Source organism: Perognathus longimembris, chromosome 25 (genome assembly GCF_023159225.1).
Source record: "Perognathus longimembris pacificus isolate PPM17 chromosome 25, ASM2315922v1, whole genome shotgun sequence".
Taxonomy (NCBI): Eukaryota; Metazoa; Chordata; class Mammalia; order Rodentia; family Heteromyidae; genus Perognathus; species Perognathus longimembris.
In genome coordinates, this window is record NC_063185.1 from 16,699,770 (window position 1) to 16,724,297 (window position 24,528).

General features: G+C 46.1%; 1 protein-coding gene across 1 annotated transcript in view; it reads right to left on the bottom strand.

The window, feature by feature from the left end:
• The window catches only part of Gfpt2 (glutamine-fructose-6-phosphate transaminase 2), a 39,082-nt gene that overhangs the window by 9,195 nt on the left and 5,359 nt on the right, over positions 1–24,528 (bottom strand). Inside the window, exons 2-13 of the mRNA XM_048334191.1 lie at positions 17,428–17,535; positions 16,230–16,328; positions 15,356–15,481; positions 11,508–11,566; positions 10,674–10,808; positions 8,436–8,497; positions 6,362–6,441; positions 5,776–5,893; positions 2,767–2,930; positions 2,323–2,418; positions 2,121–2,218; positions 1,716–1,836 (exon numbers count right to left, since the gene is read on the bottom strand). Of these exons, the coding sequence (XP_048190148.1) occupies positions 1,716–1,836; positions 2,121–2,218; positions 2,323–2,418; positions 2,767–2,930; positions 5,776–5,893; positions 6,362–6,441; positions 8,436–8,497; positions 10,674–10,808; positions 11,508–11,566; positions 15,356–15,481; positions 16,230–16,328; positions 17,428–17,535 (1,266 nt within the window). The remainder of the gene's footprint in view (positions 1–1,715; positions 1,837–2,120; positions 2,219–2,322; positions 2,419–2,766; positions 2,931–5,775; positions 5,894–6,361; positions 6,442–8,435; positions 8,498–10,673; positions 10,809–11,507; positions 11,567–15,355; positions 15,482–16,229; positions 16,329–17,427; positions 17,536–24,528) is intronic.

A 24,528-nucleotide genomic window follows, 5' to 3' on the forward strand; every position in this document is an offset into this window, starting at 1 on the left:
ACAAACCTTTGCCGTTTTACTCCTCCCTCTGTGTCCATGAACTCATTCTTTGGGAATCACAGAGACAAAGGACCTGACCCAGGTGTTACAGGTTTTCCAGTATCAGCCTGACAGATTAAGCATTGAAGACGCAAAACCACCCACGTGGTGTTTCCTCAAATAGACCTTATTTGAAAGGAAACATCTCTCGCAGCTTCCCAATGGGGACTCAAATAATTTTTCTAATAAAGCTGCTTCAATAGGCTTATGCATAAAAGCCAGCATAAGCACCCTGTATTTGCAACTAAATTAAACACGAGCCACACCATAAAATCAAAACCATAGAGGTCACGAGTCTATGGCTGTGTTTATCCTGGCTTTTCTGCAGTGCTAAATGCAACCACCATGTGCTGTTGTTCGATGGCTCAACTCTTTCCCTTCTTGTCTTTGGACATTTGGGTTTAGCACACTCGAGTGTCACATGTAGCCTTGCTCAGCACCAATGGTGGAGTGAGAGGAGAAAATATGGTCACAAGCCCCACCCCCTAATTTGAATAGTTCCCCCCTCACCATTTCTTTAAAGAGCTGAACACTTCTGTATAGACCCTCAGGGATGAGCCAAAGGGACTGCTTTCACATGAAACCCACCTCTGTTATTTTGTTCATAGCTCCCACTGATTCATGAAATGTTTTTTAAGCTCTGCTGGGATCATCAGCCCAACGGCAACCATAGCAACCCCAGACAGCAGGTATGACCACACTAGTTTTTCTTAGTTAGTCATCAAAGCGGAAAGTGTACTAAAAAAATGGAAATAGAAGCAGTATTAAAAGCCACTGTGGATATCACAGCATTGCTGTCAGCTTTTCCGTCATGATAATGACATGGGGCTGAAGGAATTTTTTTTTCTTTTTATCATTTTCATCAGACATTCTGGAGAACGTAGGGAGGAAATGACATGATGTCTGGCACTGGCTTCGAAATAATCCAGAGGAGGGGCGGAGGGGCTGGATAAAGACGACCCAAGATGGTGAGTCGGACCTCGCTGAAGCCAGACAACACAGTCATTATATGCATCTCTCTACTTTTTATAAAGGTTTGGAATTCATCACAACTAAAATATTTCAAAAATCCTCAGAGAGCTCAAGGGGACTCCAGGCTTATGGCCACCCTGGCTGAGTATCCCACGGCCTAAGAGCAAATACTCCTACCTAGTGCTGGGCTGGTACCTGGACAGGTACCCAGACTCAGAAAGGTGTCTCCCCATGCCTCCCCCTGCTGGACACTGTGGGCACTGCGCACAGACAGCCGTTGGGGCTGGGACACAGAAACCCACACTAAGATAGGACTCGCGACCTAGCAGCATTTTGAAGGAGACTTTATTTTTTGTTTTCTTCACTAAAACTCAGAAAACACTGGTGAGTGCCTTGAAGAGTGGTCCTTGGACTTGTAGCTTTGGAATGGGAGGAGAGGAGAGGAACTGTGAGGCCGGGGAGGAAAACAGACCTGGATTCTCGGCCCACCTGCAGCTCCATCATAACCTTGGCTGTGTATCCTCCTTATTCAAGTAACTGATGCCTTTGAGGATTAAGTGAGCCGGTGCCTGAGAGCATAGGTGGCACATGGAAGGGATACGGAGGGGTAACTGGGAGAGAGGGTGACGTACGCTATGACGCAGAGAGGAGAGAGCCCAGAGATGAACTGACGCAAACCTGAACGCACTGCCTGTATCCCTTACCTGACTGGCTTATGAAAAAGCAAACGTCATCCCTGAACACTGGTGTGTTCCTGTCCATAAAATCGCTGGCGAGTTCTACCATCACTGGGAGCTCCGTCAGTTCCTCTAAAACTTGCCGGGTCTGAAGTAAAAAGATGAAGGCTAAAAGTCAACCTCTGGACCTACGGGGACAGTTTGTAACACGGTGCCTTAATGTTCAGATCTCAGCCTCCAGCGCAGGCTAGGATTACAGGAGTGAGCCACTTGGGGCCTGGCTCAGTGTCACTTTGCAGGCTGACTTGTGGGAACGTGTTCCAGGATTTTGCCAAATGCAAGAGGTCGATGCATGATAAGATTGAAGGGCAGTATATCACCCTAGACATCTATCCACCTTCCACTCCCATCAAAGGTCCAGCGTGCACTTACCGCCACCGCAGCGTGGTAGCTGGTCCCGCAACCAATGACAATGAGCCTCCGGCATCGTCGAATCTCCTTCAAATGGTCCTTCAAGCCACCTAGGAGCACTGCAGGACACAGGGCAGGCAGGGGGTCGAAGCTGAGTCTACACTGTAGACTCATCCAATGGCACAGGACACAGATTTTTCTCCCCATTGAATATTGGGATTACCTGTGTTGGTCTCAAAATTCACTCGACCTCTCATTGTATTGAAGACCGATTCTGGCTGTTCGAAGATCTCTTTCTGCATAAATGCACTGAAATTACCTGGGCAAATAACACAAAGGAGGTGGGTGAGTTCTCACTGAGATACGCGTCTACTGCTTAGCTTTTAATCAGGAAAAACCTGGTTCCAAGTCTTTTTGTATATCCTCCCTAAGCATAAATGGTGACTGGAGTACAGGAACATATCCCAGGGAACCACAGCACAGGGTCATAGGCTAGGCTTTCCACAGCCTCTTGGCTGGGCAAGCTACAGGCCACCTACAGCCCTTCCCCAGTAGTCAATGGCTAATGGGTAACAGCTCCCCACTCCCCCACCCCCAACCCCCTGGGCAATCAGGAGCATGTTCTCCTCAAGACTGCTGCTCATGAGTGCTCAGAAGATATAGCTACCTTTCATGATCTGCTGCAATTCCATCTGCAAGGTCTGAATGGCTCGAGATGGATCATCGCTAGCTGAGCGCTTGATTCGATGGATGGAGAGTTTCCCATCAGCCACTGCAGCAATGTCATCGTCCTCCAGGAAGATGACCCGGTTGGTGTGTTCTATGATGGCGCTGGAGTGAGGGAAACACAGACATCAAGACTGATTCCCCCCAGGCCTTCATCGTGACAGGGTGGCAGTCATTCACTGTTTTCCAACATGAGATCTATCTTAGGGGCACAACTGAAAACAGCAGACATTGATTCGTAGGTGAATTTCTCCCTTCCCTCCGCCTTTCTCTTTTCTCTCTTCAGAATTAATTGGCAGCCAGTGAAGGTAGATATGATTCTAATCTTAACTTATTGGAAATGCAGGAAAACACTGTATCATTTTGCCCTGTAAATATTTTGCTTATATCTCTGGAAGATAAAAACTACTTTTGAACCTAAAGACTCACATCATATCTAAGAACAACTAATTCTTTCTTCATATCATCAAATTTTCTTGGGGCTTGGTCTTGGCCTGAGCACTGTCCCTGGCTTCTTTTTGCTGAAGGCTAGCACTCTACCACTTGAGCGACAGTGCCACTTCCAGGCCTCTTCTGTTTATGTGGTGCTGAGGAATCGAACCCAGGGCTTCATGCATGCTAGGCAAGCACTCTACCATAGGTCACATTCCCAGCCCCGTATCATCAAATTTTCAATGTTCAAATTTATCTAAATAATCTCAGAGATGTCTTTTTTCATATCAGTGGTTTCTTCAAATCAGGATCTCTTGAGTGTACAGATTAATTTGGAAGAAAAAGCAAGGTCTTGAAACAGACAATTCTGAATCATTAATTTAAAAGTTTAGCCAGGTGGTGGTGGCTCATGCCTGTCATCCTGTCTACTCAGGAGGCTGACATCTGAGGATCACAGTTCAAAGCCAGGCCATGTAGGTAGCAAAGTCTGGAGATGCTTATCTCCCCCTAGCAAGCAAAAAGTTGGGAATGGAGCTGTGGCTCAAGTGGTAGAGTGCTAACCTTGGGTGGAAAAAGCTAAGGGACAGTGCAGGCCCTGAGTTCAAGCCCCAGTACTGGCACCAAAACAAGTTTGCTGATTGTAACCGTACAGTGCTGGCCTTGTGGGGAAATACTAGAAGAAATAAGGTAGACGTGGTACCAGCCTAGGCAGCTGGCAGTACAGTGACTATTTCAGCATCTTTATTTTCTAACCAGCTGCCAGTATTAGTTCTAACAGCCCTTTGGTTGGATTTAAAATGTGTATAATTACATGGCCTATAAATACTCATTTCATCTTCTTTCAGGCACTCATGCCTTTTCTACTTTGAAAAACATCTCCCATATTTCATCGAATATGAGATGACATTGATTTGTAAGGTCACAATCATTCTGTATGCTTCCATGAAGTAAAAACATCAACAAATTATAATTGCAAGATTTCACTTATGGGTGCAAAAATCTGTAAAAATAATTGTGTGTGTGTGTGTGTGTGTGTGTGTGTATGCTTAGAATCATTGAAATAGCCTCAGCTTCTCACTGAAACGAAGCCACTCTGAGGAGCATGAGTTTGGGAATCATAATCCTTAACAATCAGTGTTATGATGCCAGCTGTGGGCTAAAATGGGCCTTGTAGCCTGGGTTCTGGTTTCCAGTCCTTCTTATTTCTCAGGAGATCTGGCATGGAGTGCTCCTTGACTCAGAGAAAGGTCCTCCTAGAGGCTGGGTGGGAATAAAAAGCCATTCAAGGGTGAAAAGGAAGGAAAGTGTGGAAAAAGAAGTTATACCTCTCTCTCTCTCTCTCTCTCTCTCTCTCTCTGTCTCTGTCTCTTTCTCTGTCTATATCACATACACTGATGCTTAGTGTCTTTCTTTTTCCAGCAGCAGGAAGGTTTCAGTTATCTCTTTCCTCTTTTTCTCTTACCTGCTTCCTTCTATGTGTGTAGATGTATGCGTATAAAAGTGATGTATCAAAATAGATACGAGGCAGAATTTCTCAAATTTCATTAACTTTTCCTTCCTTCCTTCCTTCCATCCTTCTCTCCCAGTCCTGGGACTTGAACTCAGTGCCTGGTCCCTATCCTCGAGCTTCTGTTGTTCAAGGCTAGCACTCTACCACTTGAGCCATGGTACCATTTCCAGCTTTTTCTGTTTATGTGGTACTGAGGAATCAAACCCAGAGCTTCATGCATACTAGGCAAGCACTCTACCACTAAGCCACATTCCCAGTCCCTAATATATTTGTTTGTCTTTTTGCCAGCCCTGGGGCTTGAACTCCGGGACTGGGCTCTGAACTCTTCTTTTGTCCATTGAAGAAAACACACACTTTAGATTCACTCAGCCAGAGCCCCTCAGTCTTGGCCCTGTCTTATCTAAATGGTCAGACCCCAGGCAAAGGGAGGTGTGGTGCGGGGGTGGGGGCAGCACTGGGGTCACCTGTCCCAGATAAAAAAGAGGAACACCTGAAATACTCTCAGACTACAGGGGCCAAGAGAGGCCAGGTCACCTCTGCTAGTTTTTGTAGCAAAACTAGCAATCAAGGTTTGCAGGTAAAATTTCCCCATTTCACAAATCTTGGCTATGAATCTATTTAGTCTGTACAGCTTCCCCTGCCCCCCTCCAACAGTGGATCAGAGGAGCTAAGTTGTGGGCACCGGGGCCGTGCTCAAGATCTGCACAGTTGCTTATCACGAGGGATCCCAGAAGAGGACTGTGGAAGGCTGACAGCAGCTTTGGCCCTGACTCCCGCTAAGTTGTGAGAAAAGCACTCAAATAGTGGCGAGGGGGTGGGGAGAATAAGTGGCAAATAGTGGGGCTGGGGTTGTATGTAGTTCAGTGACTCGGACTGCTCGCCTACCAAGTGCAAAGGCCCTGGGGTTCAATCCCCAGGGCCACAAAAGAAAGAAGAATAGCGTTTATAGATGGTCATTGTTGGGCTACACAACCCCCAGAACAGAACGGTGAAAGGGGTTTTCAGTACCTGGCATCAGAGGCAAAGAAGAATTCCACTGCTTTGTCACCTACAGCATGAAGACAGGTGGAGCTGTCCAGCCTCTTCATCCTGGTTTTACAGATATTCTTCACATTCTCAATATTGCCTAGTAAATAAAAAGGAGAGATTGCAGATCCCAGTAGAATATTCAGTGTGCAAAGCCATCTCCCCACTTTCAATGTGTGTGGGAGAAATTTGCAATTTTTAGCTATGGGCTACGTCAGCTAAATCGTGTAAAAGCTCCCCCCAAAATAGCACAGCACCACTGAAAGAGCATTTAAATGGCTACAGTGGGAGAGAAATGCACACAAAACAAACCCAAGCAATACTCAAATGGAGGGCACAGTTGTCATGATAATTGAGCCGAGTTCTGTTCTTTCTACTTCTGTGCATGTCTGAAAATATCCACAATGAAAAGCTTTTTTTAAAAAAATAACAAGATGAAGCTAGATCTCTACTGCATGAAAATCTTTGAGATCTGGAAATACCATCCAGCTGGGTCCGCGTGGTGCTGACGGGACCAGAGCAATCGCCCAGGTGCTGCACTGCGCAAGCCCTTCTGGGGGAAACTTACATGTCCGGTAGAGGATGGGGATCTGCTCGGTGGAGAGCTTGTATTTGCTCCGCACTCCGATGAGCAATGGGCTACCTCTCCTGTGGGCACAAGAAGGCATCAAGTTATCCATCAGCAAAACATTGTCTGTGCTTTCTTATTATGAGTTACTTCACACAAGGTGGGAGACAGCACAGAGCTCTTAACAACCACAGTAGTCTCCCTCTGGTTCTTAATTTTGCTTTCCAAGGTTCCAGCTACCCTCAGGTCAACCAAGAACCAGAAAATATTCAACCTGGAACACCATGGTTCAACAAAATGGGGGCGTCCCAGTTTACCTCCATTCATTTCTTGTGGCTTGGTCCAGCCATTGAATGCATTTGGTCTGTTATCCTGACTCAGCTCAGGCTTTTATTATTTTTACAGCAGCAACAGACCTTGTTTTCCAGTGTTGGTCTATTTTGGCCTACCTTCTGGATTCTCAAAGTGTAGGTCAAGGTTTCTACCATCGCAAAAAGGTGTTGTGTGTACGTTGAATATGTGGGCAATTTTTTATTGGGTCTAAAACAAATCAAAGGCCTAGTGTTGGGTCCAATATGGGGAACTAGCTTTCTAGTAATGGAAGTGAGGGAAATAAAAGTATTTACTTGGAAAATGGTTGACCCAAGACTTATTGTTATAGATTGTGTTCTGTGGTATCTCAAGACTTTGAGACATAGAATTCTCCCAAGACTGTCCTGATGGTTATACAGCCATCAGCTATTGGCAATTTGGGAAATGGGGGCTGTATTGCTTCTTCCCACTATCATCATTTGCATTCCTTTAAATAGTAATAATGAGATATATGATCAGATTTTAAAGGGAGTTTCATAATTTGACAGGAACCAACTTGTACTTTATGATTCTACGACTTGATGAAAGAATTACATTCCAAATGGTAAATTTGTTCCAGTCCTAGAAAAACATAGAACCAAGATACATTCATCTGATTTTTCTGCCTAGATACTGTGACAATCTCCAAGTGACAGCCTTGCCCTCTACTCCAGACTGGGAGGGGAGGAGGGAGGGAGGGGCTCCAGAGCAATTCCCATGGTCCTTTGCGCCTTTAGATAGAGGTCTGCAGCCCACAGGGCTGAGGCCAACGTCCGCCTGCATCTCCCTCTAGCCTGTGAAGTTCATGGGACGAATGTCTACACCACCTGATTCACCGCAAAGCCCCATACCCGGCCCACAACAGGTGGCAATTAGCACACACGGAGACTGGAAGTCCCACTTGAAGCCCTTTCTGCTCCATCACCACGTTGGACAAACTGGGATTCTGGAATGCTACACTCGCCGTAGGCCCCTTGTCTTCCCATGCCGGACCCCCCTGCTTGGGAAGCTGTTCCTGCAGCCCGCTTTCCTAGGGATGACACCTGTGTTCCTCCCCTCCCCCATCCCAGAGCATGACCGAACTCCACCCCTCTCTGTCCTCATGACCAAACTGTCCAGTCCTTAAAGACAGAGACCAGGCTAGGTGTCACAAGGACTTTAGGAAATGGCCACACTGGAAATGTTCAACAAAATAATGGATGATCAGTGGATTACGGATGGATAATCAATCCATCTGAAGACAAAATAGCAGAATGGCACTTAATTGTGAATCCAGTGCTGGGGTGAGGAATGGGGAGGCTGTAACGGACCTGGGCGTGTGGCTGAACCAGCCCACGTCTGTGCAATGGTTCTCTGCCTACCCCTCTCCTCTCCAGGGCTTCCCAGGGCTTTTCGGTTCTGGATCCAAATCATAGCTCACTTTGGTTCCCAGTTGTATGTTCATAATTTTGCATGCTTCTCCAAGAGGGTTCCTCCAAATTACATGAAGCTTTGAACCCCTACAAAGCCTATACCTTTTAATTTGTTGCAACTTCTAAAAATCTGAACATTTTGTTTCTCTTTAAAAAGAAAACAAATACGGGCCCTCTAGCACCTCTCGCCAGGAGGTGGTGAGGTGTTAGGGGAGGGGCGAAAAGTGCAGCTGTCATTTGGACCCAGCAAGCGCCTTCTGGTTTGCCAAAGACCCTCCAGCTCCCGGAAGTCTTGACGCATTTGGTCTCACCTGGTGGCAACAGCTTCTCCTGGGTAGTGGATACTCTTGAAAACCAAGGCAAATGCACCCTCCTGTAAACACGGGGAAGAGAATGTAAAGGGCGGCTCCATCTGGCTGGCTAAGCTGCTGCGGCCTGCAGCCCTGGCCAGGCCTCTCCTCAGCCACAATGGGAGGCTGCGTGCAGAGGCGGCTTGCTCGGGCTGAGGTCAGGAGAGCCAAGCAAAACAAGACAGCACACAGCAGTACCAAAGACCAGAACTTGTGCAACTTCATCACGAACAACATAAGCCTGGCTGAACTGGCAAGGAACTCCAGGTGAAGAGGACCAGAATGGGGGTGGGGGGTGGGGGGTGGCGGTGAGCTGAGTGGACTGCTACAATTAGATCAGGAAATGAGAATGCAGCTTGAGAGGCCCCAATACTGAGCCGCAGGGAAGCGACCAGTGTAGGGAGCAGCTATGAGCTGGAGGCCCATTAAGGAACTGCACTTAGCTCCATCCTTTAACCTGGCGGTCACCTCATCTGTGAACTGAGATGAGAGTACTTCTACCCTCTCTGCCTTCATGATTAGACAATCCAAGAGAAGTCTGGGTTGTTACTGTTGCTGTTTCTATGGCTATGCCTGTGCCCCAGCTCACTGGTTTCTGTAAAACCAGAACTAGAGGCCAGCACTGGTGGCTCACACCTGTAATCCTAGTTACTCAAGAGGCTGAGATCTGAGGTTTATAGCCAGACCAGACAGGAAAGTCTATGAGATTCTTATCTCCAGTTAACCACCAAAAAGCTCAAGTGGTAGAACACTAACTAGCCTTAAGTGAGAAGGTGAAGGGACAATGAGTTCAAGACCCAGTAAGCAACCCCCCCACACACACATAGAATAATTTGAATGGGTATAGGGATGTATAGCTCAGTGATGAGTCTCATCTAGCATATGTGAAGCCCTGGGTTTGATTCTTGCAAAACCCCTTTTTGTTTTTCTGGAAAATGTGCCATAGTACTAGCACTTGTACAACACATGTGGAAACTTTTTTCTTGTCATTGTCCCCTGTACTACATAGCCCTTATATTAGGAATTATAACCTAGAGATGATATAAAGTATACATGAGGATATGTGAGGTCAATATATAAATTTTGTGCCAGTACTGAGGCTTGAATTCAGGATCTTGAACTCTTGCTCAGCTTTTTTTTTCCCCCTCACAGCTGGGCCCTCTTCCACTGATTGGAGCTAAGAGTCTCCAAACTTCCCAGGCTGGCTTTGAACCATGATCCACAGATCTCAACTTCCTGAGTAGCTAGGGTTATAGGCGTGAGCTCTTGATGCCAGTTCTTAGAGTATCATTTCTATGAGACATGAACATTATGGATTTGGGCATCGGAAAGGATCCTGGAGCCAGTTCCTTGATGTAGCACAGAGGCAACACTGAGAGACATGTGCTTTTATTTATAAATATGTCCTCTAATTACATATCCCATCCAGAAAGAGTCACAGGGCAAAGAGTTCTGACAGTAGACTGAAAATGTCCACTGAAGGATAATACAGTTTAAACCACAGTAAGTAACCCGGCAGGTCCTGGTTTCAGGATCTTGGATGCTATCTCCAGGCTGCTTTGAAGGAGCATTTAGATGGCCTAATGCCTGGGAGGGTGGGATCTGGGATAAGTGGACCCTTCTCACCCTCCACCTCTCGCTAGCCCGTGGGGGGGCCTTGGGTTATCACCTCCACTTCCTCCTTGAGGAGGCGAGGCTTCCCCTTGGACTGTCCTCTTGCCATGTCTCCCCTGTGAAGGAGAGACTTTACTTCTTGGCTTCAGCTCCTTGGGACCTCACTGACTTCTCTCACTGTCTTTCCTGGAACCATTTCCCTGATGTTCCACGAGGGACTGGAGCCTGCAGATGTGCTCTGAGCAATCTTATCACGGAAATCACAATCCTCCCCGGAACTGCAAGCATTTCCTGCCACAGGAGCGGGAGGTGCCTCCTGTCTCTCAACTAATCACCTCAGAAATCTGCATCTGCTGGCACCTCTGCCAGCTTCTCTTTCCTCCCTCTTTTCCCTGCCAACCTTTCCCCTCCCTTCCTCCCTCCCTTCTTCCCTTCCTTCCTCCCTCCTTCCCTCCTTCTTTCCCAGTGCCACAGAGATACAATCACTTAAGAAACCATCTTCCACCTTCGGTATGTTGTACCAATTTACACAATAAGAATATATATATATATGACTAATTTAGATGGTTGGGATTTGTAACTCACCAATTGCTGGATGACTCTCTCGACCAGTGTGGAAAAAGTAATGTCCTCAGTTTCTCTGTTGTCGAATACGTATTTAATCAATTTGGCGATGGTCTCTGTGTCTGTTTCTGACTCAAACTCATAGCCTTTGCTTTCCTGGAATCAGAAGAGGTTGGACATGGGGGTGACAGATAATGGTCATTGTGCAATGCTGGCCTGGCTAATTTCTTCTAGTCCCTTCTGATTTGACTTAAGGCGAGAACAAGGAAAACTGGGAAGGGACCAAAAGAGGAAAAAATGTCTGCCAAAATCACACTGCCAAACACCTCTGAGTCATTTCTGTATTCCCTGAGAGTATCCCTCCTCAGAAGCTTGTCTTTGCCATTAATCTGAACCTTGCAAAATAACAACAGTGGAAATGATAAAAAAAAAAAAATGTTGAGTCAAATCCACCCACATCCCAACCTACAACGCACAACCCTTTCCGTGCGTGGGCACTCACTGTCTGGCTTTCTAGCCTGCATTCCAGTCAGCATGTGAACTCATGTGTTTCAGAGTGCACCCACTTTAATAAAAACCAACTTCATGTTTTGTTTTTGTAATTCTGTGGACCCACAGGAGCCCTTGAGGTCAACGCTAATACTCCCTATGCTATGTTCCCAAACAAGATATGGGCCCAGTGGTTCAGTGGGAACTGAGATTCATGGTCAGCGTTGTGATGTGGTCTCACTTCAGCTGACTTAGCTCACATAGGTCTCACTTAGTTCCTGATTTTTTTTTTTTTTTGGAGGGAGATGAATTCATTGGGAAATCTGAGAGTTGCTCTATATTATTGGAAAATTTCTTTCATCTTACCAAGAATTTCCTCAGATCTTTGTAATTTGTGATGATGCCATTATGGATGACAACAAATTCTGAAAGAAAAAAATAAGTTCAGAGAAGAGGGAAATGAAGTTCAAGTCAGATCCAAAGGAGCGGGGGAAATGCCAATAGCTTGAAAACTCTTGGCACACTCTGCTCCTACAAAGACTCGGGTGGAGCATACTACGGCAGAGGTAGGTTTAGAACTGTGCTCAATGATAACTACAGTCTCACACGGGAGAGGCACCTTTGTCTACCCCTAACCAGAGCTCTAACTGGTAATATATTGTTATTATCACAAAGGCCTGGGGATTTAAGTCCTGTGGCAGGGTGGTCCGTGTTCCTATCTCCAGAAACAATGGTGGGTGTTATCTTTGAGCTTTAGTTCCCATTCCTTCTGCCCTGGGGCTGGGTTTACAGGCAGGCATGGGTCTCCAAGCTAGGCTTAGAGACCTACACCTTTTACTGTTCTGGAGAGCAAAGTTACCAGAGGCTGTCTAAGGCCCTTAGACATCCTGATTTTTTTTTTTTTTTTAGCTCTTTTTGCTCAAGGCTAGTGCTCTACCAATTGAGCCACATGTGCCACTTCCGGTTTTCTGGTGGTTGGTTGGAGATAAGAGTCTCGCAGGCTTTCTTGCCAGGGCTGGCTTTGAACCACCATCCCCAAATCTCAGCCAGGGTTACAGGCGTGCACTGCCAACACCCACGTACGGAGATACTCTGTATCTCCAATGCAAGTTGTCCTTCAGTTCAGGAGAGTTTTCTCCTATTCATTTGAAACCTTTATGATGTTCTTTTTCCTTTATATCTACTATCACTTTCTCTTTGTTTTTTGTTTTTTCCTTTCGTTGGTACTGAAGTTTGAATGTGGGGTGACCCAAGTTTCTCTTTAACTTGAGCCACACCCTCAGCCCTTTTCACTTTTCATTTCAAATAGAATCTCAAGGCCTGGTCTATGGTTCTCCTATCTGTGCCTTCCAGGTAGCGGGGATTAAAGGTGTGGACCACCACCTCCAGCTTCACTGATTGAAATGGGGGAGGGGGGTCTTGCTAACTTCTTATGCAGGTTGACCCAGAATCCTCAAGCCTGGCCATCCTCTCGGTTTTTAAAGAAAACCTCTTATTTTCCTGAGGTCGCATAAGGAAATAGGTGGGTTGGAATAAGGAAAGTCCATGATGTAAACGCCACTCCATGTGTGCACATACCAAAATGTCACATAAATATATGTGACTTTTATGTTTTTATGTGTCAGACAAAAGAAAATTTAAGTCAAAAAAAATAAGAAAAAAAGAAAGCTCCATGTCAATAAGAATGCTGGCCACAATTGCACCCTGCTACAAGTTTATGTATTTTTTTATAGTTCCATTTGTTTAGGAAGAGAAAGGCACAATACTTATGTACATATGATCATATAAAATAATATTTACTGAAGCTGGTGGCTCACACCTGTAATCCTAGCTACTCAGGAGGCTGAGATCTAAGGATCACGGTTCAAAGCTAAGCCTAGGCAGACATGTCTGTGAGACTCTTATCTCCAGTAAACTTCCCAGAAAACACTGGAAGTGGAACTGTGGCTCAAGTAGTAGAGTGCTAGCCTTGAGCAAAAGAAGTTCAGGGACAGAGTGCAGGCCAAATTCAAGGTGCAGGACTGTGCCCCCCCCATATATATATATCCTAGAAATGAGGTTATTTGCTATTTTTCTTTTCTTTTTGTTCTGTTTGTCATTTATCTGTCCTTGGGAGAGTAAGGAGAGGCACAGAAATGGAGGGACAAAGGGTGAACAAATGCAGCAGTGGCCGAACACTATGTTCACTGAACACTATGTTGAAAATGAACTATACAACTTGTGGGTAGGGATGGGAGGAAAAAACTTAGTGCTAAGGAAGGGGTGACAATGTCCAAAAAGAAATGTACTTATTACCTAACTTCTGTAACTGTAACCCCTCTGCATATCACCTTTATAATAATAAAACTTTAAAAAATAGTTCACGTTGTTCTAATTTCTTCTTGGAATACTAGTTATCCATACACCAGATACCAACTGATGACATACATCCTTCTCTCCAGATTTTTTTTTTTGGCAAGATTTTTTTTTTCTCCCCACAAATCTTTATGGGATTTAAAAAAAAAATTGTTCATTTTGCAGACAGGATCTCATTAGGTCGCCCAGGTTGACCTTAGACTTGGAATCTTCCTGCCTCAGCCTCCTGAGCGCTGGGATTACAGGCGTGTACCACCACACAGCCGCCACGAACCTTTGCATCGTGCCTGTGTTGTTCTCTTTTTCAATGAGTCATCCTGAATCAGAGCAGGAGTTTCCAAGTTTGGGCGTGGGTGGGTCCCCTTGGAACCTCCTTGCTTTGGGGATACAATCATTTGTCTGCCCTGAAATGAGGAGGGATGGGGGGGGGGGGGAGTTCCCTGATGAGGTTCACCATGGGTGAGCAGGAGGCTGGGCTCGGAGTTGAAAGCAGAGCAGGACAAATGGTCCTGGTAATGTTTTCATAGCTAACACCTCTGCTCCAGGGACCAGCTTCAGCATCTGACTTAGGGCTTGGCTCCATCCTCAGGACATCAGTCAGGATGCCTCCTCCCTCCCTCGCCTCCCCCACTGGTGGGATGTCATTTAGTTCAAGGCATGGGCTAGACCCAAAGGATAACCCACAGCAAAAGTCTCACCACTACTCAAAAGATTCTGATCCTATACACTGACATCCCTTCAAAGACCTTTGGGCAGAAACCCCCACCTGGGTACACCACCCTGGGTCCTGACCCACTAGGATATCCTCGGCCACTGTTCTGGTATATTCTATGCTTACAGAAGCGGGAGGCTGGGCAAGAGCTTAAGACTGTGCCCAGGATGAGGTGATGTGGTGGGGTAGGAGACTTGGCTGATACCGGAAATCGCTTTCTTGGCTGGGCATTCTCCTGTTCTGCCCAGATGTGGCCAGGTGTGCCACCTCCTGCTTGTCTGCTTTTCAGAGGCCTGGGAAGGTCAAAATCTCTCATTTCCTATTGCCGACATCCTGGGAGCCAACCAGAACATTCATTCCACCCCCAAGAGGTCACTGGGAGCCCTGGATCTGCCAATCTTTGTCCAGGGACAGGTGGGGAGGGTTCGAAAGTCATTTTAGGAGAACCATAGCATGAAGATCTCTCCTCTACTCTTTGGTATAAAGTATCCAGGTTTTGGGTTTTTTTTTTTTTTTACAGCAGCAAAACTAAGGCACGTCTCTACTCCAGTTTCAGACTGAGTCACAAAGAGCCAGCATCCCTCGTGGGAATGTCATGGTTGTTTCCCTGTGGTGTACCTGGGTGGGAAGCAGCTCATAGGGGCCAGATGGAGTTGGCCTCCGGACTGGCCCACGGCTACTTTGGAAGTTTAGGAAAGGGAATTTTGATTGCCTTAGGAAATGAGGGCAGTAGGGGGAAAAAAATCAGCTCGAAGCTGGCACAAAACACATTGTGGAGCTAGGCACCGATGGCTCCCGCCTGTAATCCTAACTACTCAGGAGGCTGAGCTAGGTCTGACTGAGGATTGTGGTTCAAAGCTGGCCAGGGCAGGAATGTCTGTGAGACGCTTATCTCCAGTGAACCACCAGAAAACAGGAAGTGGTGCTGTGGCTCAAAGTGGTAGAGTGCTAGCCTTGAGCAAAAGAGCTCAGGGATAGTGCTCAGGCCCTGAGTTCAAGCCCCATGACAGATAAAAAAAAACCCTGAAAACAAAACCCCAACCCCAACAACACTGTGGTTAGATTGGACCTAACAGTAGCTCAAGGTGAGGCAGAGCCAGCAGTGACTAGGACTAAGAGCCCCCTCCCCCTCGCCCCTCCGACTTACCGTTTCCTTTGTCCGAGCGCTGTGGGTGGCTGTTGACCGCACTAGGGACCCCATGGGTGGCCCAGCGTGTGTGAGCGATGCCAAAGTGTGTCTCAAACTCCACCTTCAAGTCCATGTTGTCTTGTTCTAAATGAAAGGAAGAAGAACTTGTCCACTGCACTTTAGAAGCACTTCTCCACACAGGGTGGAGAAGAGAGGTGGTTCCTTTGCACCCAGACCTGACATCCCCACCCACACAACACCACCAACCACGCAGGGAGCAGCCCACCCTCCAGGATGGTTACTTTGCACTTGCCAGTAACCTAACTCAGTGCCGAACCAAAATAAAACTGCGTTTGAAATGATACAGGAGTGCAAGAAGCAGAAAATCAGAATCAACTGCCAGTAAAGAAAAAAAAAAAAAGGCAAAATAAGCACACAACTATTTAAAAAATTGCAAAAATTTACCATGTGCCAACGCTTAAAATAAACTGTCCCCACCCTCTGGAAGATGCAGTTTTACAACATGGCCTTCTCCTTCTCGCTTTTAGTCTTTTGTGTGTGTGCGGGGGGGGGGGGAACAGTACAAGGGCTTGAACTCTGGGCCTTGCACTTGCTCAGTTTTCTTGCTCACGTCTGGTGCTTTGGCACTTGAATCATGCCTCTAGCCTGGCCTTTTGCTGGCTCATTGGGAGATGGAGGCTCTCAGACTTTCCTGCCAGGGGTGCTTCCAGTTGCATTCCTTAGATCTGAGCCTTACTGGGTAGCTAGGATTACAGGCACTGAGCCCCTGGTATGCAGCTGCTCCTTTTCTCCTTAAATGTTGCTGGAATAAAATGTTTCCAAATGGTCAGAGGGGCAAGGATTCCTCCCCGAAAGAATGTTTTTGACCTACTGTAAAGTTCTTCATCCAGAGCCTTGACTTTTCCCTTCTTCTTGACAAGCTGGATATGTCTTTCTTTGACTTCATGATTGCTCGCATCAATGGCCACACCTGAAGTTTGGACAACATTACATGGGTTTTGTGTTGTTGTTTTTTTTTTTTAACATGTTTGTTTGTTTATTTATTTATTTAGGTCACCTTGAATGCAAAGCCTGGGTGGGCTCTGTCCCTGAGTTGTGTGTATGTGTGTGTGTGTGTGTGTGTGTGTGTGTGTGTGTGTGTGTGTGTCTGTGTGTGGTGTGTTTTGTTTTTTGCTGGTGGTAGCATTCTACCACTTTGAGCTATAGTTCCACTTCCAGTTTTCAGATGGTTAATTGGAGATAACAGTCTCATGGATTTTCCTGTACTGGTTTTGAATGATGATCCTTGATGTCGGTCTCCTAAGGAGCTAAGATTACCACCAGCCACCAGCGACCAGCTACATGTATATTTTTTAAATTTTTATATAGCCCACAGCACGAATCAATGTTTTCCTAAGAGCAGACACCAGTGTGTGAAAGAAAGTTCTACTACCAGAAAGGCTGGTACTACCTGAGGCTGTTTCCATTCAGCTTCTCACTTCCCAAACAGGCAAGCCCTGTTCCCATCCCTGTCTCAACAGACTAGTTTTGCCTATCTAGAATGTTGTAAAATTGAAACCACAAATATGATTGCGCACGCGCGTGCGCGTGTGTGTGTGTTGGTACTGGGGCTTGAACTCAGAGCTACATGTTCTCCCTTAGCATTCTTCTCCCAGCTCAAGGCTGATGCTCTACCATTTGAGCCTACAGCTCTACTCCCAACTTCTTGTTGGTTAGTTGGAGATAAGAGTCTCTTGGATTTTTCTACTTGGGCTGGCTTGGATCTCAGATCCTCAGATCTCAACCACCTGAGTAGATAGGATTATAGGCATGAGCTATCAACACCGGCTCTTTGCTATAATTTTTAACATCAGTTTCCTCATTTTTTCTTTAATTTTCCCATGTCCTTAACGAGCAAGTATCATTTTGAGAGGAAACCTTAAGAATACCAGAAAAAAATGACCAGATTGTAAAACAAACTAACAACCCAGATTGTAAAAACAAACAAACAAACTCATCATAATGCCACAAGGGAAATGGAGGAAAGAAGCAGCCCTAGCTACATGCACAGTCTGGCCTACAGCACCTACCTGCAGAGTCATAACCTCTGTACTCCAGCCGCTGTAGGCCTTTGATGAGAGTTTCAAAAATCTCCTTCCTGGTCCGGGGAACTCTGTAGTTCATGTAAGCAAAGATTCCTGTTTAAAAAAAAAAAAAAAAAGTCGTATTAAAGAAACACTTGGGAGTCAGGTTCAGTAACTCACACCAATAATCCCTGCTATGCAGAGGAAAGCGGAAGATTGAGGGGATCAAGGCTTAAGGTGTGCTAGGCAAGACGTTACCACAATCTCATTTCATTGAATAAGGTGGATGCTATGGTTCCAGTTACACAAGGGGGTATGCGGGAGACTCACGATTCGAGACTATGTAGCCCTGAACGACAAGAAGGAAGAGCAGAGGCATGGCTCAAGTGTTAACAGTGTCTGACTAGCAGGCCTTGGACTCAAACCCCAAATACACATCCCCACTAAAAGTCCCACCCCCATCAAGAAAGAAACACCTGCTTGGCTCTGGTCTTGAACTCAGGGCCTGAGTCTGTCCCTTGGCTTTTTCACTCGAGACTGGTGCTCTACCACCAGAGCCACTGCTCCACTGTTGGCTTTTTGGGTGGTTAAGTGGAAATAAGGGTCTATTGGATTTGTTTGGTTGAACTGGCTTTGAACCCTGATTCTCAGATCTTAGCCTCCTGGGTAGCTAGGTTACAGAGGGGAGTCACCAGCACTGAGCAGGTGGGTATACTTTTACACCTCCAAGAAATCAATCCATTTTGTGTCCCCTGGTCCCTGGGGGCTTCTTTGGGTCATGGGAAGGCTTATCTGGCAAGCCTAGATGGTTTGATTTTTTTTTTAAATTGTAATTCAAGTTAGTATTTTTCCCAAGTAGGGAGCCATAGTCATCATGTGGATTCTGCCTTCCAATTCCTCCCTTCCCATTTGCAAAGCTGAAGCCTTGATCTTCTCTCACCCTTAATGTGGCCATGTCCCATCATCCCTCTGTCCTTCCATCTTCCTGGTCCCTGCTTTGGAAAACCTGCCCATCTCAAAGTTCAGCTCAAACTCCCTAATAAAAACATACACAGCCATAAAAATTCAATAGTAGTAAAATTCCTATTCTTACATTACTGCACAAGGAATATCTGTCTGTCTGTCTTTTTGTATATATGCATGCATATGCATTAAGGTATATGTATTAGGTTTTTTGTGGGTTTTGTTTTTGTTTTTGTTTTGCCAGACCTGGGGCTTGAACTCAGGGCCTGAGCACTGTCCCTGGCTTCTTTTTGCTCAAGCCTAGCACTCTACCACTTGAACCACAGCACCACTTCTGGCCTTTCCTGTTTAATTGGTACTGAGGAATCAAACCCAGGGCTTCATGCATGCAAGGGAAGCATTCTACCGCTAAGCCACATTCCCAGCCCCAAGGTATGTGCATTAGAGTTAAGAATATGCAGTGTGCTTTCTGAGAAGCTAGGTGGTTTTCTTTTCTTTTTCTTTTTTTTTTTTTTAAAGTTGGCCCAGGGTAGCTTTGAGGGTAAGCTATTTTTGTCTTCCTGGCTGACTGGGAGTCAGGTGAAAGGTGCTGACTGTGAGGGTAGTGTGTGCAGTTTCAGTCCTTCCCTTGTGAGCAGAGGTAGACTCTTCTCTCTTCAGTGTGGGGTGGGGGCGCGGAGGGGGAGGTCAGCTGACTCGGTGGAGCCAGAGGCCCACACTTTTACACCCTGCATTTCAAACCACAAAAACCTCTGCCCCTCCAATGTATTTTTTTTAAGACACCTTACTAAATATGTCAGTAGCTTTCTTGAGATACAAATATGCTCTGCTATTATCTCACTTAACGTATGCACTTCAATGGCTGTTAGTAGTCTCTTCCCAGAGTTGTGTGACTACTGCCATGACCTATGTTGAGGTGAAAGTTTCCCCAACATTATTTTTTTCTGCATGCAATGAAGAATTGTCCCTGGATGAGATGGCTAAGTTCTCCTCACTACAAGACCATGGGGCTATAGAAGACAGTGATGTGAAGGGTGAAATTATTCACAATAGTCCTCTCTTAGCTACAATTTTGATTTCTGAGGTTTCAGTTATCCTCTTCCCCCCACCCTCCCCGGGTCTGAAAATACGAAATGGAAAATCCCAGAGTTAAGCAATTTGTAAACTGCACAGTGTTCTGAGCAGCATATGAACTAATGTTCTGTCCACCCACCTGGGAGATGAACCGATTTTTGTTCAGTGTAACCATACTGTCTATGCTACCTTCCCGTGAAGTCACTTAGCTGCATCACAGGGCTTGTGTCCAAGTAACTCTTTAATAATGGTTCCAACATGCAAGACTGATGGTGCTGTTGATTCAGCTATGTAAGAGAAATCATAAAGAGCTGCCTTCAAGCAACCAAGTAAAAGTTCTAAACTAAAGCTGGGCATTGGTGACTCACACCTGAAATCCTAGATACTTAGGAGGCTGAGATTTGAGGATCACAGTTTAAAGGCAGCCCCAACAGAAAAGTCCAAGGGACTCTTATCTCCCATTAACCAGCAGAAAGCCAGAAGCACTGGCTTTGAGTGGAAAAAGCTAAGGGACAGTACCCAGGACCTGTGTTCATGCACCAGGACCAACACACATGCGCAAATTCATAGCTATGGTGCATGGCAAGTGCTTGAGATGGAAAAGAACCAGCAACACTGAATGGCAGAATAACCTTAAGGGTATACGAATCCACCATTTCAGGCATTTCATTGGGGCTCTGGAAACACCCCTCCCTCCCCGCTTCCCCCAGGACAAGAGGGATGGAAGATACTGCAGATCACTCTTGGGAGTCTTTTCAACCAAACGAAATGTTCCTAGTATCCTGAGAAGGTTCCAGAATCCTACTGGCACTTATAAAAGGAGATCAGATCTGCACTGCAAATGATATGAAGGTGGAGAAAGCTATCCGGGGCCAAGTGTGAAAAGATTTTTAAGATTTGAGTTGTTTCCAAGAGAGGCCTCCGTGGTCCAGCTCCCCAGTTCTCTGGGATCCCCCACTTCAGTTCTGAGCACACATGCTGCCTCCCATCCGTGACAGGTTCCCAGGAGAAGCGCAGGGTGCCATCAGAGCCGCCGGGTGGGCTGAGACAGTTAAAGGGTCCTTGTCCTCAGGACTACCAGCTGTGTCCACACCCAGCCGGGAGGCCTGGCAGAGACTGGAAGCTGACTACAGCGGCAGCTGCCAAACAAGTCTCTTCCAGGGTCTTTTACGCAAGAAGGCATAAATCTAATTTTCAACATGAAATATCTATTCAGTGATTTCTTTCAGTAACGAAGAGCCCCCTCTCTCCGTGCGCAGCTCATCTTGGCTGTACTCCACTGAGCTGGAGTAAATAAAACAGCATTTATGCTACTAATTATGATCAACAGTTCTTATTGTGTATTTTTTTAAAGATAATAAAATCAAACAAAGCTGCTTCTTCAGGAATTTCTCTTGTCAGAATTCTCTCTTGGAATTTTTTTCTTTGTGTATAAAAAAAAGGCTACCATGAAAAAATTTTTTTTCATTTTGATAAATAGTATTTTAGTTGTTCAGAGAAGGTATACGTTGGTGTTCCTCCATTAGTCTTTGTGTGAATGCCTAGAGTTCTGTGTAAGTTATCACGTCCAGTTATATTTTAGATCTAGCTTCCACGTATGAGAGAAAGCATACGCCATTTGTCTCTCTGAGCTTGGTTTACCTGACTCACCACGATTTATTCTAGGTCCATCCATTTCCCTGCAAATGCCATAATCTTATTCTTTCTAATGGGTGAATAAAATTCCATTGTGTATAGATACCACATTTGATTGATCCACTCATATGGGCTGTTTCCATAACTTGGCTATTGTGAACAGTGCAGCAATGAACACGGATGTGCAAAAGTGTCTTTACTGTATCTTGACTTATAATGATCTGGGGAAATGCCCAAGAGTAGTATGGCTGGGTCATAGAATAGTTCTATATTTTGAGGCACTTCCAAACTGCCTTCCAGAGTAGTTGTACTAGTTTACATTCCCACCAACAGTAAAAACAACAACAATAAACAAACTGAGGAGATGGGTGATCAAACAGTTTAACAATTAGTAAGAATTTTAAATTTGGAAGCCCTCCTTAGAAAGGCAATTTGGCATTCTCTCAAAATTAAAAATGTACATATGTACTAACCAGAGCTAATGCGCTTCTAGAAATGTATCCCCCAGACATCCTTGCAGAGATGCATTTGTGCACATTAAGGGATAAGTGCTCAGTACTATCTGTGATTGCCAGAGACACACTGGAGTCAGCCAGGGGCCTGGCAGGGGCCTGTGCACTGAGAGAGAGAGAGAGAGGTCTCTGGGCAGGCAGCCCTCCACCGAGCACCGGCTGAGGCTCTTGGAAAGCGATCGAAGTCTGCACTCTATGGCAAGTGAAAAAAGGCAGCTTGTGGAACATGGGGGAATTATGCAGTGTGAGGCTAGGATTCGCACAGAGAGCTGGAGATAGGGTCTTTCTTCTGTATCTGTGAGGATCGGTTTCAGGATGGCCCGAGAGTACCAAAGCCCAAAGGCATTCAAGTCCCTTATATGAAATGATGCTGTCTATGAATTTAATCCCACATCCTCCAATAATCCTTTTAGTTTTCAGTGCTGGGAATTGAACCAAGTCTTATGCGTGCTAGGCAAACAGGCTATACCACTGAGCTATACTCCAGCACCTTCCTGTACACTCCTGATAATCCTTAATACAATGTCTACAAGCCACGTCATCCTTGTGGATTTAATATTGTACTCAGTGCATAGCAAATTCAAGTTAGGCTTTTTGGAATCTGTGGAATTTTTTTTTCTTCCAAATATTTCTGCCCAGGGTTAATTGAATTTGCAGATCAAAACTACTCTGGGGAAAATAAAAAACAACCCCACAACCTTGTGTCTATTCTGAACATATGCAACGCAGGGACTAGTTACATAGCATTTACAAGGTATTATAAGGTATTAAGGTATTATGCATTATAAAGGAGTCCAGAGATGATTCAAAATATACAGGTGATATGTAGGTCCCATTTTTTTTTTTTTTTTTGCGAGTCCCGGGGCTTGCACTCAGGGCCTGAGCACTGTCCTTGGTTTCTTTTTGCTCAAGGCTAGCACTCTACCACTTGAGCCACAGCTCCACTCCTGGCTTTTTCTATATATGTGATAAGGAATCGAACACAGGGCTTCCGGCATGCAAGGCAAACACTCTACCACTAGGCCACATTCCCAGTCCGGTAGGTCCCGTTTTTATATAAGAAACATGAACCTCTGTAGGGTTTGGTATCTGTGATCCTAGAATTATTGTCCCACTGGTACCAAGGGATAATAGTACTTCTGGAAGGATCTACAAGACCCAGGGGACAGTGGTCACTTTCAAAGAGGCCACTGGATGTGGGGCAAGAAATGTCATCTTTTCCCCCCACAGCTAGTGCATAATTTCTTACTGTGTAAGATCCTTAATATCTTAAGATCAAACTATCTTACCACGACTCTGACTACACCAGGTACCTGGGTGGGTAGAAGAGTTCTAAGTAAGAGAAGCTTCAGTCCCGTCAAGAGAGGAACGTCTTAGCCAAGACACCAGAATCCACAAGGACAAACCACGGACAATGGTCAGTGCCACAAAGCCCTGGTTCATCTGATTTCACCTATGGACAGCCCGGCCAGTGACGGGGTTGAGAGCTTGTAGGGAGAGATGCAGTGACTGTGATTCCTTGCCAAACTTTTGCCTGGCTCTTCTTTCTCAGGGACCTGGGACCTGCACCATTTGGGGTTGTTCTAACTCTCCCCCTTTGGGCTTGACATCGTAGAGTCTCAGACACCACTCCCACCTTTGTCCTGCCACCTCCTGACATGGTCCAGCCCAACCTCTCGAGCCTTGCTCCTCACAAGGGAGCAAAGTCACAAGGGGACAAGAAAGGACTATTGGGGTGGGGGGGGAACCACCCCAGTTGGATCTGCCTACTAGCTGTGCGATACTTTAGGTTTGTGACAGTGCAGAGCTCAGGGTGGTGGCTGAGGTCTGCAGTCAGGGATGGATAGCCATCTCCTATTCCCCATCCCTTGCTTTCTGCATGGCCTCGAGCAAGCCCCCAAGTCCCAGTGTCTCCATTTCTTCTGGGATTAAAAACAGTGGTGGGGGCTGGGAGTGTGGGTTAGTGGTAGAGCGCTTGCCTAGCGTGCAGGAAGCCCTGGGTTGGATTCCTCAGCACCACATACACAGAAAAAGCCAGAAGTGGTGCTGTAGCTCAAAAGGTAGAGTGCTAACCTTGAGCGAAAAGAAGCCAGGCACAGTGCTCAGGCCCTGAGTCCAAGCCCCAGGGCTGGGAAAACAACACAAAACAAAACAGTGGTGAAGGACACATCTTACCATGGTGGCTGTGACAAAGTAGGATGTCTGTAAAGCCCATAGCCCAGTGCCTGTCAGGAAGCAAGCTGAAGCAGGCAAGGAGCTGTTTCCTCCGAGGAGGCTGTTGGTGCCGAGTCCCTCCTTGTGCGCTTTGTGGTACACATGGTATGGAAATCACTGAAATACCTCGGCACCACTATCTCTTCTTCCACTTCTGCCTAGGGAAACGTTGATTAGGCCAGAAGCGAGATCTGAGCTGTGACTTAGACCAGGTGGAGTTCATTTCATAAACAGTTCTCCAGCCCCTGAGGAACTAGTCAGGATTTTGCAGGTGGAGGGGGTCCGGGGACACAGAGGTGTGAAGCAGCTTCCTGTTGGTTTGGGGACAGACAGCTCCTGGGGCTGGCCCTTTACAAAGGTGGCTTTCACATATTCTGCATGTGTCAGTTCCCAGGTGACTTGTGAAATGTAATACAGGTCTTTCCACTCCACACTTAGCCCTCCTTGCCTTTTGAAGCCCTTTGGCAATTCATGTCCTATCCAGAGGTTGCTTCCTGGTCCGTTTGTCTGACTCTCCGTTGCACTGTAGCCCTCAGAAGGAGGAGGCCCACATCGGTCTTATCCATCACTACACCCAGCCCAAGCATAGATTAGGGGCTCATTGAATCACTGAATGCATGAGCGAATGAATGCATGCATGAGGATGACTGAAGGCAAGCTGGGCCTGAGCCAGACGCAGGTAGCCATCCATAGGCACATTTGAAATGCA